Source organism: Sphaeramia orbicularis, chromosome 22 (genome assembly GCF_902148855.1).
Source record: "Sphaeramia orbicularis chromosome 22, fSphaOr1.1, whole genome shotgun sequence".
NCBI classification, from domain to species: Eukaryota; Metazoa; Chordata; class Actinopteri; order Kurtiformes; family Apogonidae; genus Sphaeramia; species Sphaeramia orbicularis.
In genome coordinates, this window is record NC_043978.1 from 40,742,540 (window position 1) to 40,752,784 (window position 10,245).

Genomic DNA, 10,245 nt, shown 5'->3' on the forward strand with positions numbered 1-10,245 from the left:
CTTCAGTGGATCCAGTAATACAAGATGACTTGTGTTAATAAAAACTGTGGACTTCACACAGGTGTTTCCAAAGACACCTGATCCATCAGTTAAAGACAGCATTATTCTACATATTTCAGAGTGATAGAGAATCATTTAGCTCTTATGGGAAGAAACCACTCCTGTATGCCACAACTCATGAGAAATTAGAGCTGCTACCGATTTATCGATTAGGTGCTTGAAGCGAATGCAAAAATTCACAATTCGATTAATCAACTCGAATTGACTGAAGGGAAATATTCTATTGCAGTTTTCCTGAACTGAAGCTTCTTTGTGTGTCACAATAACCGTCCGTGTGAAACACAACAGTGGAACCAATGTTTAACAGCAGAGAAATGAAGGAAACAAAGCCTTGATTCAGGAGAATTGTGGTTGAATGATTTTTGTTTTGATCACTTTGAGTCGATTAATCGGTTGCAGCACTATGAGAAATAAATAAAAAGAACCACTTTTTCCCCTTCTGGATCAACATAAAAACTTGCCATATGACCAAAAACATAACCAAAATGTAGGTTCTAGATTTAAATAGTTCTTGAAAAAGCACATCAAACTATGCATAAATAACATGTAATAATACATTATAATAACAAGTAATTTTATTTTAACCCTTTTTTTATCTTTCCAAACAAGACATGGTCTTTGATTTCTATTTTACAGTGTTTTAAAAACACAGAAGTGTATTTTATTGTATTTTTTGTTTTTGCTGGGTTCATTTTGGCTTGTTGAAGTGTTGAAACGTTGTCAAAAGGTAAAATAGTTCAATTACATGGACAAATAAACTGTTTTGTTTTTACAAGCTATTACACTATCATTTAAAGAAAAAGAGCTCTCCTAAGCTATAACTGACTGTTCCCTTAGAACAGTTCCGTTGGGGCCCCTTTCCAGCTCCGCGTCCCTAAACTATTCACATAAAATGCACTCAAACTGTCAGTGTGGGTTTGTGGGTGTTAGGACTGATTTATTAGTGCGTGTACATTTCAGAGTGAGCACCAGGGGGGGGTAGTGCGCCACGGTGCCGCCGACTGACTGACTTTACAAGCGAAGAAAACAACTGTGGTGGAGTAGAAGAAGAAACACACGTGATTCGCGCTAACTGGAAACAAGATGGCGGTAGCGGTGCGGAGCTTGCAAGATCAGCTCGAAAAAGCTAAGGAAAGCTTAAAACATGTGGATGATAATATTCGGAAATTAACAGGACGTGATCCTAATGAATCAAGGTAAAATGATAGTGGTTATATAGCATTTGAAATATCGCATTTTGAGTGCCACGCAAGCATAACTTCTAGTAGTGACATAAGCGAAATGTTAGCATTAGCATTCGAGCTAATTAGCAAACGCCACTCCTCCCCATATTGTTTAGTGCTGAATGAACTCGCACAACCCGGTGGTATATGAATGGTAATTGGCGTTTCGGGCGAAAGATCTATTTAAAACAACCCTTCACTGCACATTATCTAAACAACCTGTAGCGAGACATTGAACTTTTCATGCTAATAGCGCCAGGCCTAGTAGGTGACGACCGAGGTACGCATCAGCTTTACCTCTGTGAAAGTGTACAATGGAACTGACCCTGTTAGGTTCACACCTCAGAAGACATTTTCTTTCATCCTTGAAGTCCACGTTGTAGTGCATAAGGTATTTCTGCGTTGACCTTGTTTGTTATCATTGCAGACCGGGTCAGCTCCGTCGGCTCGGCGGCCCCATGGCAGGCCCTGGTGGAGGTAGAGGCAGAGGAATCAACTTGCTCAGGTTAAACCAATTTCTGAATCTAAACCATACAATGTTTGTAAAAGTTTAAACCTGGTAATTCTGCTATTGCCTTATTCATTTGGTTGAGTTCATCAGTTTCATTGGCAGATATGGCTTTCTGAATGTGGAGAGAAATTAATATTTTCATTCTATACAAATGGTATGATTGATATTCAAGTTATTTTTTCCTGGCGATTTGATCACCTCAAAAAGTCTCTTTCCCAATCCAGGCGTAGTCTCTCAGATATTGGAAGCGGCGGCCCACCTGCCAAGCAAAGGGACATTGAAGGAGCCCTCCTGAGGTGATATTTTTCTTTCCAGTCTACAAATGTGTGTGGTTTTTCTTCCTGCACAGTTGCCGTTATTTAATCTTACAATGTAAGAGGTAGATGTAGATACATAAATCAGTAACCTTTCACTGTTTGCAACTTGTTTTTCCTCCTTCCTGCATATGTTTATGCACAGACTTTCTTGAGTCACATCAAAAGTTATATTTGTGTCTTGATTCTGTGATTCTGTTTTTGTGCTTAACAGCAGTGATAGCAGCTGCATCTTTCCTTGTTTTTTAGGCTGGCAGGGGACCAGAGGGCCCGGAGAGACGCGCGTCACGACAGCGACGCCGAGGATGATGACGATGTCAAAAAGGTAAAAAGGGTGGTTGTGGAAGAATAATGTAATTCTTTTAAAACCAAACCAAAAAGTTTGAGGTATGGAGTCAGGCAGAGCCTCACCTCAGATACAAGCTCAGCTAAAAGCATTGTTAAAATGGTGGTTTTATAAAAGAGAAACATCTGTAATTAGTGTACTGTCTCATGTTTTTCCGTCCTCAGCCGGCGTTGCAGTCGTCTGTCGTAGCTACCTCCAAAGAGAGAACACGCCGAGACCTCATTCAAGATCAAACCATAGATGAGAAGGGCAAACAGAGGTAGGACAACAAGATGCCTTTCTAGAATTATGAGTGATGTCTGCCAAGGTGTTTATGCCTGTTAAATTACACCAGCAAGCATTAAAAATGACTTTATTTTTCACAACACTATTATTTTTTCTGCCATGTCCAGGAATCGGCGAATGTTCGGCCTGCTAATGGGGACCCTGCAGAAATTTAAACAGGAGTCAAACGTCTCTACAGAAAAAGTGAGGATACCATCTTTTTGCATTTTCCCTGTGGATTTCTGTTTTGAACTTAATCTCAAAATGTTGGTTATTCTCATCTCTGTGCTGTCTTGATCAATCTGCAGCAAAAGAGGCGTTCAGAGATTGAGCAGAAACTTGAGGTTCAGGCTGAGGCTGAAAGAAAGAAGGTGGAGAATGAAAAGAGGGAGTTGTTTGAAGAGAGGAGAGCCAAACAAACTGAGCTGAGACTACTGGAACAGAAAGTTGAATTAGCTCAGCTGGTAAGGAAATGTGTGGAGAGAAGTGTATTGTCATTGTTGCACAATTATTATAAAATCGAGTGTCACAATTTTTCATCACCCAAAGTATGATGTATATAACATATTTATTTCTCCACAGCAAGAGGAGTGGACCAGCCACAATACCCGTTTGGTGAAATACATTCGCACCAAGACCAAGCCACACATCTTTTACCGGCCTGGAAAAATGTGCTCCGCAACACAGAAACTCCTCGATGACTCCACAAAGAAGCTAAATGGTTAGTTAAAGCTTTACATTTATAAAAAATTTGGAAGCCGTAATTACATTCTAAACTCTTTTCTTTGTCTGTAAAGCTGTGTTTGAGGAGAGGCGTGAAGCATTTGCTGAACACCTCAGCAAGATGGAGTCCCGCCCCAGGCGTCAGCCAAACCGGGACCAGGATGGCAACACAGCAGCAGCAGGGACGGACCACTCGGCGGAGGGTAAGCCAGCAGGTCAGGTAGTCAAGGTGACAGGTAACAAGGGTGTAGCACAGATAGAGGAGGAGGAGGAAGATGAGGAGGAGGAGGAAAGGGAAAAGGAGGGAGATAGAAAGATGGCAGAGAAAGATGAGGGGGAAGAGAGAGAAGGGGAGAAAGAAGGGCTGAAGAAGGATGAGGAGGAGGGGATGGAGTTTGAGGTACAAAGTGAGGAGAAAAAGGAAGAGGAGGAGGTGGTTGAGTGCAGAGCTGAGCAAAGGGAGAAGGAGAACAAACAGGCCAGTCCAGGGTCAGAGGAAATGGAGGTCGAGGGAATGCCAGAGCATGAGAATAGGATTAAGAGAGAGGAGCAGGGAGAAACAGACAGAAATGAGGGATGCACAGACCTCAAAAATGAAAAGGCCCAGGACACCCCGTCCTCTGAACCAGCCGTTACCAGCCCAGAAGCTCTGATCACCAGTCACGAGTCCATCCCCTTCATCTCGGAACCGGCTGGTAAATCCTCTGAGACACAGGGCGCCTCTCCTTTCCCATATCCTCAAACAGCATCCAGTGATCTGAATTTTGTCATACCTGGACTTGAGAGTCTGGAAACTGCTGAAAACCAGGCAGTGGAAGGAAAATTACGTGATGAAGAACCTGAAAAACTACCTGAATCCCAGGAGCCCCCCAGCACCACCCCTGCACCCTCTAAAGAGGATGAGGACAGTGGCAGAGGGAGGAAGAGGGACAAGGAGCCCAAGAAGGGTCGCAGTCATAGTAACAGCTCCTCCTCTTCCTCCTCGGGCTCCTCTTCCAGCGGAAGCTCTTCCTCCTCCTCTGGATCCAGCCGGTCTTCTTCATCATCCTCCTCCTCATCATCCTCATCGTCCAACAGCAGCAGCCGAAGTCGCAGCCGTGACAGCGGCAAGCGCAAGAGGCGGCCATCGGACAGGAGCAGAGACAGAAAGAAGGGAGAGGAGAGAAGTCACCGCAAGAGAGGAGGAAGTAGTGGAGGAGGGAGGGACTCGAAGGGATCGAAGGAAAGGAGGAAGAGGAGGAGCGAAGAAGGGAGGGCCAGATCATCACGGAGTGATAGGGAGCATAAAGATAGAGACAGGAAGGACAAACGACGCTAATCTGGTTTTTGTTCAGCCTCTCTACAGGAACTTAAGCCTCCAACTATTTACTTATTGACAGATGATAAAGCTTTTAAACTTAAATTCATCTTAAAATGCCACATTTTTAAAAACCTAGCCTGTAGAAGCAAATGTTTTGTCAGTATAGGATTTATAAGGCAACGTAAATTAAAGTGGTTATTTTCTGACAATGAATTGAGATTTTCCCCCTTGGCATAAAGGATGTAAATTCCATTTTAAGTTCAAGCGGTGCCTCTGGCCAGAAACTATACTGTCTTGATCGGGCCCTTAAACAGGTTTGAGATAGGTTAAACTATTGAGGAGACTTTTAGCCCTGCCATTTAGAATCTGAAGTACTCATTTTACTTTAAATGGGATTTTGTGACAGTGACGAGAAGGTGTTGAACGTTTTTTTGGTTTATCTTTACCATATTGCCACAGGCAGTTTTGGTTGTTATGGAGACATTTAATTTAAAAAGGCTACTGTGCGTGACTCCCCATTCACACCGTTTAACTGATGTCAAGGCCTTGTATTGTCATCATGTGGGTACATGTGTGATTTGCTGAAATGCTGTTTTTGAAAATGTTTTTCCATTTTTTTGTATTAAAACTGATTGGCTTCCAATTAAAGGTGAAGTATTCATTTAAATGTGTGATGTGAATTTGTTTGATCAGCAGTTTTCTGTTAACTTTAACTATGTAAAGAAATGTGGCTCTATTCTTTGAAACCAGAACATTTTTTGGAACTTGCAACAGTGCAGGCTCAGACTATGTAAAATACAGGCTGATCTAAGTGGCTTCTATGGAACACACCGATGCCCAGTCACCACTGTGTTGGTTGTGTTTTGATTATGACCACACTCAACTGATGTGACCCCATGCTGTAGTAGTTTGAAGAACCTCACTCTGAATTTTGTTTGACCATTAAAATTAGTATCTTACAAAAACAAACGATACAAATCCTCAAATATTTTAATAAAAGTTTTAACGTTTCATTCATTAACTCAAACACTGGCATCTGAAAATGTACAACTTCTCCAGTAAAATGTAACAAGCTTTAGAATCAGCTGCTGCAGGTTGTATCACCAGGAATCCAATCGAATAAGAAGATTCACCACGTAATACAAATTGTGTTCATGATCCATTTCTGTCTTCTGCAACAGACAGGAAAGACGTTTGATAACATAGTCCCTTTGCCATTTTCTGTTGTTCAGCTATCTGTGGATTCCTGCTGGTCAGCCAGGTCGTTTTGTTCAAAATACCTGCAAGACAAATGGAATGACATGAGCTGAATTTTAGCATCAATCAGAACCACAATCTGTAAAACGATGCTAATTGTGACAAGTGTAATTGCTTGTGGTAACCAACAACAGGTTTACATAAAACCCATTGATATCTTTCTGTCTGCTGTTAAGGACATTGTAGGGATTTTGTTTTCAGTCTCATCTGTTTTGTCAAGATCGTTAAATGCTCTGGCTGTCTCCGCACTGTATCACACCGATTGTAAGACGGTCACAGTTTATAAATGTTATGACCACCAGCAGAAATTACTTTATGTGTTAATTACCTGGCAACAAGGCAGATGAGAAGGTTAAGGGCAGCCAATCTGTCATCCTCTAGACTCTCCTGTGACATCATTAAAACAAGACATTAATACATCTGATCATTGCCAACCAGAGATTGGTGTGACTTTGTTTATGATGCAGTTTTTTGTACTGCACATTAACACAACTGTAAACTATGATCATTTTTTCAAATTTTTTTTCATAGGTTTACAAACATTACTACCGGTATCACAACCTCAAAATAGTGGAAGACTGAATTGATATGATTGCAGCACCAAAACTTACTTATAACTGGCAAAATAAAAAAAGCAAATTAAAATATTCCCACTTAATTCTCCAATATGGAAAGGATAAATAAGAATTGCACTGATCAAGCACGAATACTGGTATGAACTGAAAATTACCAGTGTGCTGCGTAGCTGAGCACATCTCCTGGCCAGCTGTCTGATGGAGGAGTGGGCTTCAGGTATCAGAGGTTTCTCCAAGCAGGCTAATAATGCATACAACCAGTGACCCTTTAACACAATCATACAAACAAAAAAATAAGTAACCACTCAGGTTCTTGGCTGCAACAAAAAATTGTAATTTAACAGAGAGAAAGTTTGTTATCCAATTTTGGAATTCTATGCTGGCATGGACCAGCTCAAACTCACCAACTGTGGCACAAAGTCTCTTTCCTCAAACCAGCTAATAAGAATGTCCAGTACTGTCAGCACTGTAGACTGCAGGACCAGAGAGACAGAAGAAAACCTCCAGATCAGATTGATGGTCTGGAATGTGACCTGAAAGTGTTCTCAGAAAGAGGTTTTACCTGGTTGAGTCTGCTGACGATACTCAGGAAGGGAGGAAAGCCCACCTGAACAGACATAACATACCTTGATCAGTCTAAAATAAATATGGACCAGATCAAGCACAAGTGAACAATGTCAAAAATTTTTAAAAGTTTCACTTATTTCTCAAATAAGCTCATTTTTTAGCTTAACAACTCTTTTATTGTAACTGTTTACAAAATTTCAGTATCACTTTTAGAAAAAAAGATAATATAAAATGAAACCTAAAAAGGACTAAAATATGTAAATGCACTATTAACTTTAATATTTTTTCTTGGTTGTATAAGTGATATTTTAAGTCTGAATCTGTAAGAACTAATTATTCAACAGTACAAGAATACAGAATGGTTATGTATAATCAAATTATTTGTAAAATATCCTCTGCTATTAGCTGTATATATCACTTCAGTTGTTAAATGTATGTTAAATAAAAGTTTATTAGCATATTTGTAGTGTTTTAGTTCCAGCAAAGTCTTAGAGTCAAGTTATTATGACTACTGAACAAAGTGACAAACTGCTGTCCCCGTGTCACAACATATTTATGTTCATAAAAACTAAAACATTTTTATCTAATATTGATCACAATTGTAGTTTCATATCATAGCTAGAGCCCTATGTTTCATTTAGTATCAATTTCTTATGAGAACAGTGTGTTTTGTACATTTGCGTAAAGTAAAAAAAAGAACTATGTTCATTTTGAGTCCCTGTGTCACACAGCAGTAATTCAAGTATTTTTACCCCAAAATGTTTTTTCTGTAAATTGTAACATGTGAATGTCCTTACTGAGACCTATTCATACATGTATTAAACATGGAGATAAGTTATTTTGTTTTCAACACAGAGCTTATTGAATAGGAAATGTGTCCCCATCTCACCGCTTGATATGACAGGTCTTGTGTGTTCTTATGTTTTACAAACAGAATACTCTGTAACACTATTCTCCTTGCTACAGATGTGAAAACAGGTTTGTCTAACCTTAAGATAGTCGAGTTCCAACTCTGGACCTGCATCTGTGTGGGCTGATGAGGAGTCGATGCAGACCCTCTGTCCCAAACAAAACCTCTTCCAGCCCTCTTCATCTGTCAGCTTTGGCTATCAGACAAACATACATACATGTCTAAAACCTGCTGCACATTTTGCTCATGGTACAACATATTCAGAAATTGTCTTTGAATAATATGCCATGCAGTAGTAATGAAATCATGCTGCTTGCCATTTTCTACAGGAGAAATAATCCAAAAGAACTGCAATTTTCCTCACCATTTGTACATTTTCATCCAGAGTCTGACTGCTCCAATGTTGTCGGTTTTTTGTGATTCTCTGGAAGCAAAATGTCAGACGAAGAAGACCAAATTGAGAGCTAAACTGACTTTGTAGACAAAGAAATGTTTCGTGTTCTGCTTTGTTTTTGGTCTTTTTTAACCTGTCTGACATCTGAGAAGTTGCTAACTTGCTGCTGCTGCCATCTTAGACTTGGGGAAAAACCCAGTGGAGCAGCCTGACAGCCTGGTACCTGAAACCCAACACACACACACACACACACACACACAGCCCTCACAGGATTAAAGGAGCTGCACACATACTTTTCAGAGATTTGTCTTTACGAAAAAAAAAAAAGAAGAAGAAGACTTGTGTTAAACGTGTACACAAATGTTTTATATGTATCTTACCAGAAGGAAAATGAAACCAAGTAACATCGTGTGCTATTGACTCACATTTACATTAACAGTTTGTTTCTTTGTCAGTTTCTTGGGATCAATCTGAGCAACGACCACCTCTGGACACAAAGACGCCTCCAGCCTATGGAGAGAAAACAACGTTATCGCTAGATACTTTTGGCTGACAAATTCAAGAGACAGACTACATAACGAAGAAGGTGCAATGAAATAAAGATTACTGTCAACGACTAAATATAACCAAGACAGGCTGAATTAATGGAGCTAGTCCCAACAATTTAGAAGTTACGCGTGCGTACTGGACTTGTCGCAGGTATTCCTGGGGGTTTCTCGGGGGTCCATTCAGGTCCAGGTCTTCTTTATTGTCTCCAAACTCAAAAGGCAACAGCCTCGGCATTAGGTCCTCCACGTCCGACTTCATTTTGGCCAAGTTACCTCTTGTCTGAGCTTCAAATTTACCGGTGCTTACTTGCAACTACAAGTTTTAAACACAGACGTTCAAACTACTCACAAATAAGCAGCCATCTTGCTGTCGAGCGCAGAATGATGACGTTGTATTTGTGAGCCCCATTCGTTACCATGGTGATGATGGTACGCATGTTGCCGTTCTTCAAATGAAGGACAAAGTCCACAAAAAAAAAAAAAAACATTTCTTGATAGCTAGGATAATATATTTAATGTATCATCTGACATTTAATGAAATTTTGGATGAGAAATTATTATTTACGTATGTATTTATTTATTATTATTTTTGTAAATGAATTATTAAAAATATATTCTGTACATATACTCATTCTATGATTGTATTCTATTTTTGTATCTGTATCACCACTCATGTATTGTGTTTATTGTGTTTGGTGTTAGGTGTTTGACAATATTTGTAAATTGATATCTAAATAAAGTTTAAAAAAAAAAAAAAAAAAAAGGACAAAGTCCACAAAATATTTACTTTGTAGCTCACCAGAACAGTTATTCATCTCCACCTTTCTCCTTATTTACAGGGAAATATAAATTACAGAATTTTATATTAAATTTGAAGAACACAAAACCTTTGATCAGAGATCAGATAATGTTTTTTATTCTAAGCAGCTTTTTTATGTTAATAATTATCCCCACGCTTGCTCTGTATCTTATCTCGCGACTCACATTTGCCATTGACTCTTCATGACAGCAACAGTTTGGAGGCAATGTCCACTTACCAGCAAAAGTGGCTGGACTTCTTACGGTACTTCATGGACATTTTCTCTTGAAACACTCTGGTTCAAGTACACAGACGATGGCTTCTTCGCTGGTTTACAAAACAGTGTGGATTATAGGAATGGCATTTATGATTTTACCTCATTATAATCTGGGATTGTTGTCTGACTACAAGATCTGTGGAAATTCAGAATGTGAAAGTAAGTCAGTTCCGACAT

At 39.6% G+C, this 10,245-nt stretch overlaps 2 protein-coding genes across 3 annotated transcripts; one reads left to right on the forward strand and one right to left on the reverse strand.

Moving 5' to 3' along the window:
- Nucleotides 1–1,104: 1,104 nt before the first annotated feature.
- Nucleotides 1,105–5,237, forward strand: pnn (pinin, desmosome associated protein). The gene is made up of 9 exons (XM_030126854.1): nucleotides 1,105–1,256; nucleotides 1,711–1,788; nucleotides 2,019–2,090; nucleotides 2,358–2,433; nucleotides 2,619–2,713; nucleotides 2,847–2,922; nucleotides 3,027–3,182; nucleotides 3,301–3,439; nucleotides 3,516–5,237. Exons 1-9 carry the CDS (start codon nucleotides 1,144–1,146, stop codon nucleotides 4,757–4,759), a joined length of 2,049 nt encoding a protein of 682 aa, XP_029982714.1. The 5' UTR covers nucleotides 1,105–1,143; the 3' UTR covers nucleotides 4,760–5,237.
- Nucleotides 5,238–5,713: 476 nt separating this feature from the next.
- gemin2 (gem (nuclear organelle) associated protein 2) lies at nucleotides 5,714–9,359 on the reverse strand. Of its 2 annotated transcripts, none has more exons than XM_030126856.1 (11): nucleotides 9,130–9,359; nucleotides 8,870–8,954; nucleotides 8,578–8,667; nucleotides 8,415–8,474; nucleotides 8,130–8,246; nucleotides 7,136–7,180; nucleotides 6,978–7,046; nucleotides 6,729–6,839; nucleotides 6,327–6,385; nucleotides 5,968–6,021; nucleotides 5,714–5,911 (listed from the first exon to the last, which is right to left on the reverse strand). In XM_030126856.1, the coding sequence occupies exons 1-10, from the start codon at nucleotides 9,249–9,251 to the stop codon at nucleotides 5,970–5,972; spliced, it is 810 nt and encodes a 269-aa protein (XP_029982716.1). In that variant the 5' UTR covers nucleotides 9,252–9,359; the 3' UTR covers nucleotides 5,714–5,911; nucleotides 5,968–5,969. The 2 variants fall into 2 exon arrangements, with proteins under 2 accessions (XP_029982716.1, XP_029982717.1); XM_030126857.1 differs by having other exon boundaries at nucleotides 5,714–5,903; nucleotides 5,960–6,021.
- Between the last annotated feature and the right edge of the window lie 886 nt (nucleotides 9,360–10,245).

Excerpts from the sequence above, each read along its gene's own strand:
- pnn (XM_030126854.1), top strand. The coding sequence starts at position 1,144 with ATGGCGGTAGCGGTGCGGAGCTTGCAAGATCAGCTCGAAAAAGCTAAG. Across the intron at positions 1,789-2,018 it reads AGAGGAATCAACTTGCTCAG|GCGTAGTCTCTCAGATATTG; the intron begins GTTAAACCAATT and ends TTCCCAATCCAG. Across the intron at positions 2,434-2,618 it reads ATGATGACGATGTCAAAAAG|CCGGCGTTGCAGTCGTCTGT; the intron begins GTAAAAAGGGTG and ends TTCCGTCCTCAG.
- gemin2 (XM_030126856.1), bottom strand. The coding sequence starts at position 9,251 with ATGAAGTCGGACGTGGAGGACCTAATGCCGAGGCTGTTGCCTTTTGAG. Across the intron at positions 8,247-8,414 it reads TGGATGAAAATGTACAAATG|CCAAAGCTGACAGATGAAGA; the intron begins GTGAGGAAAATT and ends TTTGTCTGATAG. Across the intron at positions 6,386-6,728 it reads CTCAGCTACGCAGCACACTG|GAGAGTCTAGAGGATGACAG; the intron begins GTAATTTTCAGT and ends ATGATGTCACAG.